Raw genomic sequence first — 20,803 nt, forward strand, 5'->3', positions numbered from 1 at the left:
TTATATTCTATTATATTTATGTATATTTATGTATATTTATGTATGTGTATTTAAATGTATGTATATAAATGTATGTATATAAATGTATGTATATAAATGTATGTATATAAATGTATGTATATAAATGTATGTATGTGTGTATATATATATATATTATAATTTTTAATTTACTCTTAAAAAAAAGAGAAATTTTAAAAAAAATTTTTTTTTTACATTAATTAAATTTTTCAAATTATATATAATTATTAGAAAAATCCTATATATTTTTTAATTATTTGCTCACATATTAATTAAAATAAAAATATTATTCATTAAGAAAATGCCATCTAATTTACTTGATGATTTGTAGTTTGGAACATTTATACAATGGATTAGAACTTATTATGAACTTTTAAGAAAACATACAGATAGATAAATGATTATTTATTTAATTTCATATTTTTAATTTTTTAAAAATTAATTATTCTTTAATTTAAGAAAAATAATTTATTTAAATAAATCATTTTTTATTTTATTAAATTATTTAACTTAATTACCTCCATTTATATTCTATTATATTTATGTATATTTATGTATGTGTATATATTTATATGTATATAAATGTATGTATATAAATGTATGTATATAAATGTATGTATATAAATGTATGTATATAAATGTATGTATATAAATGTATGTATATAAATGTATGTATATAAATGTATGTATATAAATGTATGTATATAAATGTATGTATATAAATGTATGTATGTGTGTATATATATATATATTATAATTTTTAATTTACTCTTAAAAAAAAGAGAAATTTTAAAAAAAATTTTTTTTTTACATTAATTAAATTTTTCAAATTATATATAATTATTAGAAAAATCCTATATATTTTTTAATTATTTGCTCACATATTAATTAAAATAAAAATATTATTCATTAAGAAAATGCCATCTAATTTACTTGATGATTTGTAGTTTGGAACATTTATACAATGGATTAGAACTTATTATGAACTTTTAAGAAAACATACAGATAGATAAATGATTATTTATTTAATTTCATATTTTTAATTTTTTAAAAATTAATTATTCTTTAATTTAAGAAAAATAATTTATTTAAATAAATCATTTTTTATTTTATTAAATTATTTAACTTAATTACCTCCATTTATATTCTATTATATTTATGTATATTTATGTATGTGTATATATTTATATGTATATAAATGTATGTATATAAATGTATGTATATATATATATATATATATATATATATATTATAATTTTTAATTTACTCTTAAAAAAAAGAGAAATTTTAAAAAAAATTTTTTTTTTACATTAATTAAATTTTTCAAATTATATATAATTATTAGAAAAATCCTATATATTTTTTAATTATTTGCTCACATATTAATTAAAATAAAAATATTATTCATTAAGAAAATGCCATCTAATTTACTTGATGATTTGTAGTTTGGAACATTTATACAATGGATTAGAACTTATTATGAACTTTTAAGAAAACATACAGATAGATAAATGATTATTTATTTAATTTCATATTTTTAATTTTTTAAAAATTAATTATTCTTTAATTTAAGAAAAATAATTTATTTAAATAAATCATTTTTTATTTTATTAAATTATTTAACTTAATTACCTCCATTTATATTCTATTATATTAATTTAAAAAGATAAGCTAATTAAGCTAATGGGTTCATATCTCATAGATAAAAATTTTAATTTTTTTCTTTTTATATAAAATGCCTGAAAAAGGGTTATTCTGATAGAATAAATTATGTAATATTATAATTACTTTTATAGTTTATATTATAAATTATTGTAATTTTTAATGATAAATTTAATTTTTTTTAAAAAATTTATACAATTAATTAGTTTAAATAAATATTTTTATTTAATATTAATTTTTGGTATTTTGATTACTATTAATTCTTCATCATGAATTGGTGCTTGGATAGGTATGGAAGTAAATTTATTATCATTTATTCCTTTATTAATAAATAGTAGAAATAAATTATCTAAATTTTATAATTCTTCAATGATATATTATATTATTCAAGTTGGTGCTTCTTCTTTTTTATTTATAAGAATTTTAATAATAAAAATGAGTTTAATTTTTATAAATATAAATTTTTTTATGATTTTACTACAAATTAGATTAATTTTAAAATTAGGAGCTAGACCATTTCATTGATGGTTGGTTAAGATTATTAATAATATTAGATGATTAAATTGTTTTTTTATTTTAACTATTCAAAAAATTGCTCCTTTATTTATTTTAATCAATATTAATAATAGATTAATTATTTATATATCAATAATTTTGTCTGGGTTTATTGGTTCATTATTGGGATTAAACCAAATTTCATTAAAATTAATTATAGCCTATTCTTCTATTAATCATATATCTTGGATATTTATATCAATATTAATTGATTTTTATATTTTATTAATCTATTTAATAATTTATTCTTTAAATAATTTAATAATTTGTATTTTTTTTAGTTACTTTAATATAAATTATTTGAATCAAGTTTATAAATTTAATAATATAAGATATTTTATGAAGTTTATAGTTATAATAATATTTATATCAATAGCTGGTATTCCACCTATATTTGGTTTTATTCCAAAGTTTTTTGTTTTTATTTTAATAGTAAATAATAAATTTTTTATTGAATGTTTGATGTTTATTATTTTTACATTAGTTGTTTTATTTTATTATATAAATTTAATTTTACCTTCTTTATTATATTTAAAATTAATATTTAAATTAAATTTAAATAATTTTATATTTAATTTTTATTTTTTTATAATTATTTTATTTAATATTTTTATTATATTAATAATTTATTTTATTATATTATATTTTAATATATAATTTGAAAAATTTTAATAATTTTTATAATTTTAAATTTGCAATTTAATGTTATACATTTAACTATAAAATTAAGATTTTAAGTTAATTAAACTAATAACCTTCAAAGTTTTAAATAAAAATTTGTTTTTAAATCTTATTTTATTAATAATAGAATTAAACTATTTCTAAAGATTTCAAAAATCTTTGTGCTTATTACACTAAATAATATATATATATATATATATATATATATATATATATTATAATTTTTATTTATTTTTATTAAAGTTTGATTTTGGTTTTTATATTAGTATTATTATTTTTTTGCATGTATTTTTTTAATTAATTAGAAATAATTTTTTTGCAGCATTTAATTTTAATAATTAAAGAAATTTAGAATTATAAATAATATAAAAGTATAGACAAAAAAATTGTGCCAGCAGTAGCGGTTAAACGTTTTATACAAATTAATATTTTTAATTAATAAATTGTATTAATTTATTTATATTTAATTAAAAATAATTTTATGGTGAAATAAAATTTTTTGATTATATATATATATATATATATATATTATTTTATGAAATCTAAGATTTAAACTAGGATTAGATACCCTATTATTTTAGATGTTAATATTATATTTTAATAATTAATAGTTATGTTCTTTAAAATTAAAAAAATTGGCTGTATTTAAAACTAATTAGGGGAATTTGTTTATTAAACGATAATCCGCGATAAATCTTACTTTAATTAATTGAGTTTATTTATTTTCGTTAACAGAATATTTTTTTAAAATTATTAATTTTCATTAAATTTTATAGAAATTTTATTTCAGATCAAGATGTAGCTTATATTAAAGTTTAAATGAATTACAATAAAAATTTTATTTTTGGATATTAAATTGAAATATTTATTTAAAATTGGACTTAATAGTAAAATTTAAAATTATATTTATTTGAATTAAGAATTAAATATGTACAAATCGCCCGTCACTCTCATTATAAAATGGGATAAGTCGTAACAAAGTAAATATACTGGAAAGTGTATTTAGAATTCAAATTACTTAGAAGGATTTTTTTATTTACAATAAATTAAATAGTTGTTTAATTCAACTTAATTTGAAATTAATAAATTATATTTTTTATATTTAAAATTTTTTTATTAATAAAAATATTTTTATTAAATTTATAATTTTAGTATTGTTAAAAGAAAAAATAATTTAAATTATAGTTTAATTGTATATTGATAGAAATTTGAAATATTTTGAAAAATAAAATTTTTCAAAAAGTATATTTTATTTATTGTACCTTGTGTATCAGGGTTAATTAAAAAAATAATATAAATTAATATTTTTCTCGAATTGAAAAGATCTATTTAATTTTAAATTATTTTTAATGTTTAATAATTATTTTTAATTTTTAAATAGAAATGAAATGTTTTTCGTTTTTTAAGTTATCTAGTTTTTTGATAAATAAATTTAATTTAAATATCATTATTAATTATTTTAATTAATAAAAATAATTGTTTTTGATATAAAAGTTTTAAGGGATTAGCTTTAATTCTTAATTTTATAATTGGTTTTAAATTATATAATTATATTTTAGGCTTAGAATTAGTTTTAATTTGAAAATTGTAATAATTTTATAAATTATATATATATATATATATATATTTTAGTTTTAATTTAATTTTTTATTAAAATAATTTAATTAATAATTATTTAATTTAAATGATGATTAAATTAGTAAATATTATAATTATTTATAAATATAAATTTATATGAAAGTTAATTATAAGGAATTCGGCAAAAAATTAATTCGCCTGTTTAACAAAAACATGTCTTTTTGATAAATATAAAAAGTCTAATCTGCTCAGTGAAAATTTTAAATAGCCGCAGTATTCTAACTGTGCAAAGGTAGCATAATAATTTGTTCTTTAATTTAGGACTGGAATGAATGATTTGACGAGATTAAGACTGTCTTATAATTATTAATTATTGAATTTAATTTTTGAGTTAAAAAGCTTAAATTTTATTAGAGGACGAGAAGACCCTATAGAGTTTTATAATTAAATTTATTTTATTAATTAATTTATTTTTATTAAATAAATATAATTATTTTGTTGGGGTGATAATTAAATTTAATAAACTTTTTATTTTGTTTTACATTAATTAATGAATTTTTGATCCTATGTTTTAGATTATTAGATTAAATTACCTTAGGGATAACAGCGTTATTTTTTTTAAAGTTCTTATTGACATTAAAAATTGCGACCTCGATGTTGGATTAAAATTTATTTTGGGTGTAGAAGCTTGAAAATTTAGGTCTGTTCGACCTTTAAAATTTTACATGATCTGAGTTCAAACCGGTTTAAGCCAGGTTGGTTTCTATCCTTAATTTTATTAAAAATTTTTAGTACGAGAGGACCATAATTTTGAATTATTATAATTTTATTTAAAATGAATTTTATTAAATTTTTTAACTATTTTGGCAGATTAATGTAATAAATTTAGAATTTATTTATGTATATTTTATTATACAATTAGTAATTTATATTAATGAATTGATTATAGTTTTTTTAAGAAGATTAATTTTACTTATTATAGTATTAGTTAGTGTAGCTTTTTTAACTCTTTTGGAGCGTAAAGTTTTAGGTTTAATTCAAATTCGTAAAGGGCCTAATAAAGTTAGAATTGTTGGTGTTTTACAGCCATTTTCTGATGCTATTAAATTATTTTCTAAGGAGTTTTCTATTCCTTTAATATCAAATTTTTTTCCTTATTTTTTATCTCCTTTAATTATATTAATATTAATATTGATTTGTTGAATAACAATACCTTATGTTACTAATTTTTATTCATTTGATTTTAGTTTAATTTTTTTTTTATGTTGTTTAGGTATTGGAGTTTATCCAATTATAATTTCTGCATGATCTTCAAATTCTAAATATTCTTTTTTGGGTATATTACGTACTGTTGCTCAAACAATTTCTTATGAAGTTAGTTTAGTTATAGTAATTTTATCAATTTTATTTTTAATTGAAGGTTATTCTATAATTTTATTTAGTTTATATCAAGAATTTATTTGATTTATTTTTTTAACTTTTCCTTTAAATTTAGTTTGATTTATTATTTGTTTAGCTGAAACAAATCGAACACCTTTTGATTTTTCTGAGGGGGAGTCTGAGTTGGTTTCTGGGTTTAATATTGAGTATAGAGGTGTCGGGTTTTCATTAATTTTTTTATCTGAATATTCAAGAATTTTATTTATAAGTATATTATTTGTTTTGATATTTTTAGGAGGTGATTTACATAGTTTAATTTTTTATTTAATAATTATTTTTATTAGATTTTTATTTATTTTGATTCGAGGAACTTTGCCTCGTTTACGTTATGATAAGTTGATGATAATGGCTTGAAAAAAAATTTTACCTGTTTCATTAAATTATTTAATTTTATTTATGGGTTTAAAATTTATATTTTATTGTTTTTTATTATAAATTATATTAAAAATTTAATTATTTAAGTTTAAATCAATAAAAGATTTAAAACTTTTATATTATGTTTTCAAGACATAAACTTATTCAAGTTCATTGATTTGTTGGTTTAATTTAATTTAATAAAACATCTCATATTTTTGTTAATGTGGGATAAATTAAAAAATAAAAGAAGTATACTAATGTTAATATTTGACCAACAATAATAAATGGATTTTCTACAGGTCTTATTCCAATTCATGTTAGTATTAATACAATTCTAATAAATATTCAAAATAGAAATTGTCTAAATGGGTAAAAATTTAATCCTTTGAAATTTATTATTTTATAAAAAGGTATAATTAATAATACTAAAATAGATATTAAAAGAAGAATTACACCCCCTAATTTATTAGGGATAGACCGTAGGATTGCATATGCAAATAAAAAGTATCATTCAGGTTTAATATGAGGAGGAGTAATTATAGGATTAGCAGGAGTAAAATTATCTGGGTCTCCTAATATATTAGGATTTATTAAAATAATATAAATTAAAATAAAGTATATTAAAATAAATCCTACAATATCTTTTAATAAAAAATAGGGTTGAAATGGTAATTTATCAATGTCACTATTAGTTCCTAAAGGGTTTCTTGATCCTGTGTTATGTAGGAATATTAAATGAATAATTGTTATTATAACAATAATAAAAGGAATAATAAAATGAAGAGTAAAAAATCGTGTTAGTGTAGCATTATTAATAGAAAATCCTCCTCATAATCATTGTACTAAGAATTCTCCTAAATATGGGATTGCTGATAGAAGGTTAGTAATTACAGTAGCTCCTCAAAAAGATATTTGTCCTCAAGGTAAAACATACCCTAAGAATGCGGCTGCTATAGTTAATAATAATATTGTTGTTCCTGTAATTCAAGTCGGTTTAAAGTTAAATGATCCAAAAAATATTCCTCGTCCAATATGTAAATATATACAGATAAAAAATATGGAAGCACCATTTGCATGTAAATTTTTGATTATTCAACCATTATTAATATCTCGGTAAATATGAATAATTCTATCAAATGCTATTTGAATATTTGGTGTATAATGTATAGCTAAAAAAATACCTGTAATTAATTGGGTTACTAAACATAATCCCAATAATGAACCAAAATTTCATATTGTTGTAATATTTGATGGTGTTGGTAAATCTACTAATGATCCATTTATGATTTTTAATAAAATATTTTTTAAACGTAAAGGTAACATTAAAAAGTTTTCCGTAAAGATCCTAAATTGATATTAGAAATTTTTACAACAATAATTAGTGTAATAAATAAATAATTTATTATTATAAATGAAATAATAAAATTTGGTTTATTAAATAATTTGTTTAATGATATTTTAGTTATTATATTTTTATTTAGTTCAATATGAGATAATTTTATTGTATCTTCAAATGTAAAATTTATTTTATTATAATTAATTATTAATAAGAATATTAAAATAATTATGATAATGTTTACTATTATTCACTTATTAAAAAGAAATTTTACGTTTGAGATTAATCTTGATACATAAATAAAAATAATTAATAATCTTCCTAAAAAAATTAAAAAAATTATATATGAGTATCAAAATCTTATATTTAATATTCCTGATGTTACAGAAATTAAAGATGTTTGGATTAGTAAAATTAATCCCATTGTAAATGGGGTTTTTGTTAAATATATTATTATAGTATTAATTAATATAAGTAGTATGAAAATTTTTGTAATTAATTAATTAAAATAAATTTATATTAATTAGTTTTAAAAAAAAATTTTTTTCTCTGATTTACAAAATCAATATTTTAAATAAACTATTAAAACTATTTAATATAAAAATTTCAAAAAATAGTTTATTAAAATATTAATTTTGGAGATTAATGATAGGAAATTTTTTCTTTTTTTGAAATTATATATATATATATATATATAATTTATTATTTTAATAGATTTTTATTATTTTGTTTATTTTATATTTTTAATTAGATTTTTAAGTTTAAGATTAAATCGGTTTCATTTATTGATAGTTTTATTAAGAATTGAATTTATTATTTTAATATTATATTTAATATTAATTTTATTTTTAAATATATATATATTAGAGATATATTTTATTATAATTTTTTTAATTTTTAGAGTTTGTGAGGGAGTTTTGGGTTTATCTATTTTGATTTATATAATTCGTTTACATGGTAATGATTATTTTCAGGTTTTAAATATTTTTTAATGATAAAGTTTTATTTCTATTTATTATTTTTAATTATAGTTTCAAAAAATAATTTTTGATTTTTTCAGTTTAATTTATTTTTTTTAAGATTTCTTTTTATATTTTCTGGAAATTATAGATTTGAATTTAAGAGTATAAATATTTTTTTGGGGTGTGATAATTTATCTTTTGGTTTAGTTTTATTAACTTTATGAATTGGAGCATTAATAATTATATCAAGATACTTTATTTATGAATTAAAAATTTATTTAAATTATTTTATTTTATTAATATTTTTTTTAATTTTTTTTTTATTTTTGACTTTTACTGTAAATAATTTATTTTTATTTTATCTTTTTTTTGAATGTAGATTAATTCCTACTTTTTGTTTAATTTTAGGTTGAGGTAATCAATTAGATCGGGTTCAAGCAGGTATTCATTTATTATTTTATACTTTATTTGCTTCTTTACCTTTATTATTAAGAATTATTTATTTATTTTTTGAATTTAAAAATTTAAATTATATTTTTTCTGTGGAAAATTTATTTCAAGTTTATTCTTTTTATTTATTTGTATTTTTAATTTTTGCTTTTTTAGTAAAATTACCAATTTTTTTTATACATTTATGATTACCCAAAGCTCATGTAGAAGCTCCTGTTTGTGGATCAATAATCTTAGCTGCTATTATATTGAAATTAGGGGGATATGGTTTGTTACGAGTTTATATATATTTAATTAATATAGGAATTTTTTTTAATATTTATTTGATTGTTTTGAGAATAATAGGGGGAATTTATATTAGTTTAATTAGAATATTTCAAGTTGATTTAAAATCTTTAATTGCTTATTCTTCAATTGCTCATATAATAATAATATTATCTGGTTTATTGACTTTAATAAGATGGGGAATTTATGGTTCTTATTTGTTAATAATTTCTCATGGTTTATGTTCTTCAGGTTTATTTTGTTTAGTAAATATTATTTATGAACGTTTAAGAAGTCGGAGATTATTTATTAATAAAGGTTTAATAAATTATATGCCAAGAATATGTTTATGATGATTTTTATTATGTTCTTCAAATATAGCAGCTCCTCCTTCTTTAAATTTAATAGGTGAAATTATATTAATCAATAGATTAGTTATATGAAGTAAAATAATTTTTTTATTAATCATTTTTTTATCTTTTTTTAGAGCTTGTTATACATTATATTTATATTCTTTTACTCAACATGGTAAAATAAATTATTTTTTTTATTCATTTTCTCAAGGTAATGTTCGTGAGTACATTTTATTAATATTACATTGAATTCCTTTAAATTTAATTATTTTAAACAGAGAATCTTTTATTATTTGAATATAAATTAATTTAAATAGTTTATTTAAAATATTGATTTGTGGTGTCAAAGAAAATTAAATTTAGTTTTTAAATTATTTTTATATTAAATATTTGTTTATTTAGTTTTATTATAATTTTTTTTATTAGATTATTTTTATTTATATTAAGTATTTATTTTTTATTATATGATTTAGTTTATTTTGTTGAGTATAATTTAATTGAAATTAATTCTTCTTGTGTAGTGATAACATTTTTATTTGATTGGATATCATTAATTTTTATAAGAACAGTTTTATTTATTTCTTCTTTGGTAATTTTATATAGAAATTCTTATATAATAAATGATTTAAATTTGAATCGATTTATTATATTGGTAATTTTATTTGTTGTATCAATGATATTAATAATTGTTAGTCCAAACTTAATTAGTATTTTATTAGGTTGGGATGGGTTAGGTTTAATTTCTTATTGTTTAGTAATTTATTATCAAAATGTTAAGTCTTTTAATGCTGGTATATTAACTGTTATTTCTAATCGTATTGGTGATATTTTTTTATTATTATCAATTTCTTGAATAATAAATTTTGGAGGTTGAAATTTTTATTTTTATATAGATGTTTTAAAATATAATTCTTTTATAATAGTAATTACTTTAATGATTTTGATTGCTTCATTTACTAAAAGTGCTCAAATTCCTTTTTCTTCTTGACTTCCTGCAGCAATAGCAGCTCCTACTCCTGTATCTTCATTAGTTCATTCTTCTACTTTAGTAACGGCAGGGGTTTATTTATTAATTCGATTTGAAAATTTATTTAATAGAGAGAATTTTATTATTATATTTTTATTATTATCTAGATTAACTATATTTATATCTGGATTAAATGCAAATTTTGAATTTGATTTAAAAAAAATTATTGCTTTATCAACTTTAAGACAATTAGGTTTAATAATAAGAATTTTATTTTTAGGATTTAAGTTTTTAGCTTTTTTTCATCTTTTAATACATGCATTTTTTAAAGCATTATTATTTATATGTTCAGGAGTTTTTATTCATGGATTGAATAATTTTCAGGATATTCGTTTATTAGGTTCAATATTTAATCAAATACCTTTTACTTCTATTTGTTTTCATTTTTCTAATTTGTCTTTATGTGGGTTTCCTTTTTTAGCTGGATTTTATTCTAAGGATATAATTTTAGAAATAGTTTTAATATTAAATTATAATATATTTATTATATTTATTTTTTTTGTTTCGACTTTTTTAACAGTTTCTTATACTTTTCGTTTGATTTATTTTTCTATGTTAGGTTGATATAATATAGTTAGATTAAATTATTTAAATGATTATGATGTTTATATAAATAATTCAATATATTTTATGATATTAATAGTAATTTTAGGGGGTTCTATATTTAGTTGATTAATTTTTCCTTATACATATGTCATTATTTTGCCTTTTTATATAAAAATTTTACCAATTTTGATTATTTTTTTAGGTATATTATTTGGATTTTTTATTTATTATTTAAATGTTAAAATGTTTAAGTTAAAGTTTTATTTTTTAAATATATTTTTTAGAACAATATGGTTTTTACCTGTAATTTCTACTTATGGTTTAATTAAAAATATTATATTTATAAACAAAGAATTAACTTTAAATTTTAATCAAAATTGATTAGAATTTTATAAAAGAAGAATAATTATAATTTTTATAAAAAATTTTTATATATTTATAGATTTATTAATTTTTTATTTTAATAATGTTTTAAATTTATTTTTATTATTTGCTTTTTTATTTTTTTATTATTTCTTTATATTATAAATGTTTAAATAGCTTAAAATTTAAAGTATATTATTGAAGATAATATGATGATTTATTTAAATCTTTAAACATTTAATTTATAAAATTAAATAATTTATTTTTACAATGAAAATGTAATGTTTTTATAAACTATATAAATTAGAAATATAAATGAATTTTAATCATTTAATAAAAAGTTAGAAGCTTTTTTATTTTATATTTCTATTTAATTGGAATTTTTATTCATTTTTATTATTAACAATAATAAGCCTCTTTTTGGCTTCAATTAATTTTAATATAAATTATTTAAGATAAATTAATTTATATTAATAATTTTTGAATGCAGATCAAATGTTATATTTAACTATTATCCTATAAAGTAGAGTTATTAATAAATAACTATAATTTCAGGCCGAAACTGAATATAAATTTTATTTCAACTTTGTAGATTTAAATTCAGTTTAGTGCCCCAAATTTTCATTCGTAATATAATCCTAGTAATAAAATTAAAATAAAGTATGATACTATAAATAGTCAAATTTTTATATTTGAAATTGTTAAGGTTATAATTATTGGTAATATTAATGTTACTTCTACATCGAAAATTAAAAAAATAACTGCAATTAGAAAAAAACGAATAGAAAATGATATACGTGGGTATCCTTTTGGATCAAATCCACATTCAAATGGTGAATTTTTTTCTAATTCATAAAATGTTTTTTTTGATAAGATTATTGAAATAGTTAATATAATAATAGTAATTATTATAATTATTATTAAGGTATTAAGTATTAATTTAATTATTTATACTAAATTTTGTTAGACTTATTGATTGGAAATCAATTATACTTAAGTTATATTATATAAATATATTAGTATGTTCTTCATCAGTAAATAGAAATATAAAGGAAAAGTCAAATTACATCTACGAAATGTCAGTATCATGCGGCTGCTTCAAACCCAAAGTGATGAAAATTAGAATAATGATTTAAGTATACTCGAAATAAGTTAATTGTAATAAATGTTGTACCAATTAGGACATGAATTCCATGGAATCCTGTAGCAATAAAAAAAGTTGATCCATATACTGAATCTGCTATTGTAAATGGTGCTTCTAAATATTCATATCATTGTAGTATTGAGAAAGTAATACCTAGAATGATTGTTAATAATATTCTTTTTAGTGTTTCTTTTTTTATATTATTTATTAATCTATGATGGGCTCATGTAATTGTAGCCCCTGAAGAAACTAAAATAATTGTATTTAATAAAGGAATATCATAAGGGTTAAATGGTGTAATATTTTTTGGAGGTCATATTCTTCCAATTTCAATTGAAGGTGAGAGGGATCTATGAAAAAAAGCTCAAAAAAAAGATAAAAAGAAAAAAATTTCCGAAACAATGAATAAAATTATTCCTAATTTTATTCCTGTTATTACATTTGATGTATGTAATCCTTGAAAGGTTCTTTCTCGAATGATGTCTCGTCATCATTGAATTATAATTAAAATGGTGATTAGAATTCCTAATATTAATATATTTTTTAATTTGAAATTGAATCATTTAATAGAACCTAAAAGTAGAATTATTACAGCTAATGATCCTAATAAAGGTCATGGTCTGTAATTAACCAAATGAAATGGATGTTGAGGAAATGATATATTTTTATTTGACATTATTTAGTTTACTTCTCTAGAGTATAGAGTAATTAGTACTATAAAAACATAAGCTTGAATAATTGAAACAGCGAATTCTAAAATTAGTAAGGAAATTTGTCTAACTACTAAAATAGATGAGGATAATATATTAATTTTTGTACCAATTCTTCTTAGTAAGGTTATTAGTAAATGACCAGCAATAATATTTGCTGTTAATCGTACCGCAAGTGTTAAGGGACGAATTAAATTTCTGATTGATTCAATTAATACTATAAAAGGTATTAATGCATTTGGTGTGTTTTGAGGAACAAGATGGGTAAATATATGATTTATATTTTTAAGTCACCCAAATAGTATAAGTCTTAATCATAAAGATAATGATAATGTAATTCTATTTGATAAATGTCTAGTTCTAGTAAAAATATAAGGAAAAAGACCTATAAAATTATTAAATAAAATAAATAAAAATAAAGATGAAAAAATTAATGTTCTGTTAATTTTAAAATTACCTAATAAAATTTTTACTTCCGAATGAATAATGTATATTAATTTTCATCATAAAATATTTTTTCGTGATATAATTAGTCAAAAAGTTGTTGATGGAAATAGGAATGTTCCAATTAATGTTCTTGATCAATTTAAGTTTAGGTTAGGAAAAAAAGTTGAAGTTGGGTCGAAAATTGAAAATAAATTTATTATCATTTTCAGAAACCAAATTTTTTTTTCTTAAAAAATTTATCGAATTTTTTTTTAAAAAAATTTTTTTTTCTAAAATATGCTATAATAATAATTGTAGTAAAAAGAATAGTAAAAGTTGTAAATAAAAATAATCAATTTATAGGATATATCTGTGGAATAAAAGAATATTAGAATTTTTCTAATATTTATAGTTTGACTAACTATTATTTTAATAAATTAATTCTTTTCATTAAGAATATTTGCTAATATATTATAAAATGATTTAAGAGATCATTGCTTGCTTTTCAGCCACTTAATGAATTAAAATGAATTGATTCATTTTAAAAAATAATTTATTGGAATTCTTTCTATAACAATTGGTATGAATCTATGATTGGCTCCACAAATTTCTGAGCATTGTCCAAATATTAAACCTGGTCGTTTGATTAATAATCTAATTTGATTTAATCGACCTGGAATTGCATCAATTTTTTTCCCTAGTCTAGGAATTGTTCAAGAGTGAATTACATCGTTTGATCTAACAATCATTCGAATTTGTGTATTTAAGGGAATAATTGTGTTATTATCTACATCTAATAAACGAAAAGAATTTTTATTAATTGATTTATTTATATAAGAGTCAAATTCAATATTTTTGAAATCTGAGTATTCATATCTTCAGTATCATTGATGTCCAATTGTTTTAATTGTAATTAGGGGTTTATTAATTTCATCTGTTAAGTATAGTAGGTGAATTGATGGCATAGCAATAAAGATTAATAATATTGAAGGAGTTATTGTTCAAATAATTTCAATATTTTGTTTATTTAAAAGGTTTTTATTAGTAAATTTATTTAATATTATAGTTAATATTAAATATAAAATTGATACAGTAATTAAGATTAAAATAATTATAGTATAATCATGAAAAAAGATTAATTGTTCTATGATAGGTGAATTGGCATTTTGAAAATTTATTCTTGATCAGGTTATCATTTTCTAAAAAAAGTTTAAAACTTTATTTATGGGGTTTAAATCCAATGCATTTTTCTGCCATAATAGAATTTTTTTGTTATTCCTGGAATTTCTTCATATCTATGATCTGAAGGAGGAAATTTTTGTTTTCATTCAATAGATGAATTTGTAATTTCTATGAATATAATTTGCCGTTGTGTTGACATTCTTTCTCAAATAATAAAAATTAGGTATAATACTCTAATAAAAGAAATAATTGACCCAATTGTTGAAATAATATTTCATATTGTAAATGCATCTGGGTAATCAGAGTAACGTCGGGGTATTCCATTTAACCCTAAAAAATGTTGTGGAAAAAAAGTTATATTTACTCCTAAAAATATAATAGTAAATTGAATTTTTAATCATTTTATATTTAATGTTATCCCAGTAAATAATGGATATCAGTAAATAAATCCTGCTATAATTCCAAATACTGCCCCTATAGATAAGACATAATGAAAGTGTGCAACAACATAATATGTATCATGTAGAATAATATCAATTGAAGAGTTAGAAAGTATAATTCCTGTTAATCCTCCTATTGTGAATAAAAAAATAAATCCTAATGTTCATAGTATTGATGATCTAAAATTTATTTTAGATCCATATAGTGTTGCTAATCATCTAAAAATTTTAATACCAGTAGGGATTGCAATAATTATTGTAGCAGCGGTAAAGTAAGCTCGTGTATCAACATCTATACCTACAGTAAATATATGATGTGCTCAAACTACAAATCCTAATAATCCAATTGTTATTATTGCGTAGATTATTCCAAGAGTTCCAAATGTTTCTTTTTTTCCTGATTTTTGTGAAATAATATGAGAAATTATTCCGAAGGCTGGTAAAATTAAAATATAAACTTCTGGGTGTCCAAAAAATCAAAATAAGTGTTGATATAGAATTGGATCCCCTCCTCCTGAAGGATCAAAAAAAGTTGTATTTATATTTCGATCTGTTAATAATATTGTAATTGCTCCTGCTAGAACTGGAAGAGATAATAAAAGAAGAATAGCTGTTAGTTTTACTGCTCAAACGAATAAAGGTATTTGTTCAAATCTTATTCCTTTTGGTCGTATATTAATTATTGTAGAAATAAAATTAATTGCTCCAAGAATTGATGAAATTCCTGCTATATGTAAAGAAAAAATTGTATAATCAACAGAGGGTCCTGAGTGTCCAAGATTTCTTGATAAAGGGGGGTAAACTGTTCAACCTGTCCCTGTCCCTGAATCTACTAATCTTCTTGAAATTAGTAAGATTAATGATGGAGGTAATAGTCAAAATCTTATATTATTTATTCGGGGGAAAGCTATGTCAGGGGCTCCAAGTATTAGAGGAATTAGTCAATTTCCAAACCCTCCAATTATAATGGGTATAACTATAAAAAAAATTATTAAGAATGCATGGGATGTTACAATTATGTTATAAATTTGATCATCACCAATAAATGATGAGGGTGTTCCTAGTTCTATACGAATAATTATTCTAGAAGATAATCCTAGTATTCCTGATCAGATTCCAAATATAAAATATAATGTGCCAATATTTTTGTGATTAGTTGAAAATAATCATTTATTCAATATTTGATAAAATGGCTGAATTTAGGCGATAAATTGTAAATTTATTTATGAAATTAAAATTTCTTTTATTAAAATTTTTTATAAATTATAATTTATATAAATTAAAAATTTAATTTATATATTATTTATATTTATATATATATATATATATATATATATATATATTATAATTTTTAATTTACTCTTAAAAAAAAGAGAAATTTTAAAAAAAATTTTTTTTTTACATTAATTAAATTTTTTAAATTATATATAATTATTAGAAAAATCCTATATATTTTTTAATTATTTGCTCACATATTAATTAAAATAAAAATATTATTCATTAAGAAAATGCCATCTAATTTACTTGATGATTTGTAGTTTGGAACATTTATACAATGGATTAGAACTTATTATGAACTTTTAAGAAAACATACAGATAGATAAATGATTATTTATTTAATTTCATATTTTTAATTTTTTAAAAATTAATTATTCTTTAATTTAAGAAAAATAATTTATTTAAATAAATCATTTTTTATTTTATTAAATTATTTAACTTAATTACCTCCATTTATATTCTATTATATTTATGTATATTTATGTATATTTATGTATATTTATGTATATTTATGTATATTTATGTATATTTATGTATATTTATGTATGTGTATATATTTATATGTATATAAATGTATGTATATAAATGTATGTATATAAATGTATGTATATAAATGTATGTATATAAATGTATGTATATAAATGTATGTATATAAATGTATGTATATAAATGTATGTATATAAATGTATGTGTATAAATGTATGTGTATATATATATATATATTATAATTTTTAATTTACTCTTAAAAAAAAGAGAAATTTTAAAAAAAATTTTTTTTTTACATTAATTAAATTTTTCAAATTATATATAATTATTAGAAAAATCCTATATATTTTTTAATTATTTGCTCACATATTAATTAAAATAAAAATATTATTCATTAAGAAAATGCCATCTAATTTACTTGATGATTTGTAGTTTGGAACATTTATACAATGGATTAGAACTTATTATGAACTTTTAAGAAAACATACAGATAGATAAATGATTATTTATTTAATTTCATATTTTTAATTTTTTAAAAATTAATTATTCTTTAATTTAAGAAAAATAATTTATTTAAATAAATCATTTTTTATTTTATTAAATTATTTAACTTAATTACCTCCATTTATATTCTATTATATTTATGTATATTTATGTATATTTATGTATATTTATGTATATTTATGTATATTTATGTATGTGTATATATTTGTATGTATATAAATGTATGTATATAAATGTATGTATATAAATGTATGTATATAAATGTATGTATATAAATGTATGTATATAAATGTATGTATATAAATGTATGTATATAAATGTATGTATATAAATGTATGTGTGTATATATATATATATATTATAATTTTTAATTTACTCTTAAAAAAAAGAGAAATTTTAAAAAAAATTTTTTTTTTACATTAATTAAATTTTTCAAATTATATATAATTATTAGAAAAATCCTATATATTTTTTAATTATTTGCTCACATATTAATTAAAATAAAAATATTATTCATTAAGAAAATGCCATCTAATTTACTTGATGATTTGTAGTTTGGAACATTTATACAATGGATTAGAACTTATTATGAACTTTTAAGAAAACATACAGATAGATAAATGATTATTTATTTAATTTCATATTTTTAATTTTTTAAAAATTAATTATTCTTTAATTTAAGAAAAATAATTTATTTAAATAAATCATTTTTTATTTTATTAAATTATTTAACTTAATTACCTCCATTTATATTCTAGTATATTTATGTATATTTATGTATATTTATGTATATTTATGTATATTTATGTATATTTATGTATATTTATGTATGTGTATATATTTATATGTATATAAATGTATGTATATAAATGTATGTATATAAATGTATGTATATAAATGTATGTATATAAATGTATGTATATAAATGTATGTATATAAATGTATGTATATAAATGTATGTATATAAATGTATGTATATAAATGTATGTACATAAATGTATGTATATAAATGTATGTATATAAATGTATGTGTATATATATATATATATTATAATTTTTAATTTACTCTTAAAAAAAAGAGAAATTTTAAAAAAAATTTTTTTTTTACATTAATTAAATTTTTCAAATTATATATAATTATTAGAAAAATCCTATATATTTTTTAATTATTTGCTCACATATTAATTAAAATAAAAATATTATTCATTAAGAAAATGCCATCTAATTTACTTGATGATTTGTAGTTTGGAACATTTATACAATGGATTAGAACTTATTATGAACTTTTAAGAAAACATACAGATAGATAAATGATTATTTATTTAATTTCATATTTTTAATTTTTTAAAAATTAATTATTCTTTAATTTAAGAAAAATAATTTATTTAAATAAATCATTTTTTATTTTATTAAATTATTTAACTTAATTACCTCCATTTATATTCTATTATATTTATGTATATTTATGTATATTTATGTATATTTATGTATATTTATGTATGTGTATATATTTGTATGTATATAAATGTATGTATATAAATGTATGTATATAAATGTATGTATATAAATGTATGTATATAAATGTATGTATATAAATGTATGTATATAAATGTATGTATATAAATGTATGTATATAAATGTATGTATATAAATGTATGTATATAAATGTATGTATATAAATGTATGTATATAAATGTATGTATATAAATGTATATATATAAATGTATATATATAAATGTATATATATATATATATATATATATTATAATTTTTAATTTACTCTTAAAAAAAAGAGAAATTTTAAAAAAAATTTTTTTTTTACATTAATTAAATTTTTCAAATTATATATAATTATTAGAAAAATCCTATATATTTTTTAATTATTTGCTCACATATTAATTAAAATAAAAATATTATTCATTAAGAAAATGCCATCTAATTTACTTGATGATTTGTAGTTTGGAACATTTATACAATGGATTAGAACTTATTATGAACTTTTAAGAAAACATACAGATAGATAAATGATTATTTATTTAATTTCATATTTTTAATTTTTTAAAAATTAATTATTCTTTAATTTAAGAAAAATAATTTATTTAAATAAATCATTTTTTATTTTATTAAATTATTTAACTTAATTACCTCCATTTATATTCTATTATATTTATGTATATTTATGTATATTTATGTATATTTATGTATATTTATGTATGTGTATATATTTGTATGTATATAAATGTATGTATATAAATGTATGTATATAAATGTATGTATATAAATGTATGTATATAAATGTATGTATATAAATGTATGTATATAAATGTATGTATATAAATGTATGTATATAAATGTATATATATATAAATGTATATATATAAATGTATATATATATATATATATATTATAATTTTTAATTTACTCTTAAAAAAAAGAGAAATTTTAAAAAAAATTTTTTTTTTACATTAATTAAATTTTTCAAATTATATATAATTATTAGAAAAATCCTATATATTTTTTAATTATTTGCTCACATATTAATTAAAATAAAAATATTATTCATTAAGAAAATGCCATCTAATTTACTTGATGATTTGTAGTTTGGAACATTTATACAATGGATTAGAACTTATTATGAACTTTTAAGAAAACATACAGATAGATAAATGATTATTTATTTAATTTCATATTTTTAATTTTTTAAAAATTAATTATTCTTTAATTTAAGAAAAATAATTTATTTAAATAAATCATTTTTTATTTTATTAAATTATTTAACTTAATTACCTCCATTTATATTCTATTATATTTATGTATATTTATGTATATTTATGTATATTTATGTATATTTATGTATGTGTATATATTTGTATGTATATAAATGTATGTATATAAATGTATGTATATAAATGTATGTATATAAATGTATGTATATAAATGTATGTATATAAATGTATGTATATAAATGTATGTATATAAATGTATGTATATAAATGTATGTATATAAATGTATGTATATAAATGTATGTATATAAATGTAT

The 20,803-nt window shown here is 17.2% G+C and overlaps 4 protein-coding genes across 4 annotated transcripts; 1 reads left to right on the forward strand and 3 right to left on the reverse strand.

Annotated features, from left to right (window-relative positions):
- Positions 1-6,466: 6,466 nt before the first annotated feature.
- LOC124187551 (cytochrome b-like) lies at positions 6,467-7,693 on the reverse strand. The gene is given in 1 exon segment (XM_046579703.1): positions 6,467-7,693. A coding segment is annotated over 1 exon segment (816 nt). The 5' UTR covers positions 7,615-7,693; the 3' UTR covers positions 6,467-6,798.
- A 2,393-nt stretch (positions 7,694-10,086) lies between these two features.
- LOC124187556 (NADH-ubiquinone oxidoreductase chain 5-like) lies at positions 10,087-11,350 on the forward strand (the record flags this gene model as incomplete). The annotated part of the gene is given in 1 exon segment (XM_046579707.1): positions 10,087-11,350. A coding segment is annotated over 1 exon segment (1,161 nt), but the record flags the coding sequence as incomplete, so codon positions are not given.
- Positions 11,351-14,391: 3,041 nt separating this feature from the next.
- Positions 14,392-15,083, reverse strand: LOC124187554 (cytochrome c oxidase subunit 2-like). Its single transcript, XM_046579705.1, is given in 1 exon segment — positions 14,392-15,083. A coding segment is annotated over 1 exon segment (660 nt). The 5' UTR covers positions 15,069-15,083; the 3' UTR covers positions 14,392-14,408.
- Positions 14,392-16,432, reverse strand: LOC124187558 (cytochrome c oxidase subunit 1-like; the record flags this gene model as incomplete). The annotated part of the gene is given in 1 exon segment (XM_046579710.1): positions 14,392-16,432. A coding segment is annotated over 1 exon segment (981 nt), but the record flags the coding sequence as incomplete, so codon positions are not given.
- Between the last annotated feature and the right edge of the window lie 4,371 nt (positions 16,433-20,803).

This window comes from Neodiprion fabricii, unplaced genomic scaffold (assembly GCF_021155785.1).
Source record: "Neodiprion fabricii isolate iyNeoFabr1 unplaced genomic scaffold, iyNeoFabr1.1 ptg000084c, whole genome shotgun sequence".
Taxonomy (NCBI): Eukaryota; Metazoa; Arthropoda; class Insecta; order Hymenoptera; family Diprionidae; genus Neodiprion; species Neodiprion fabricii.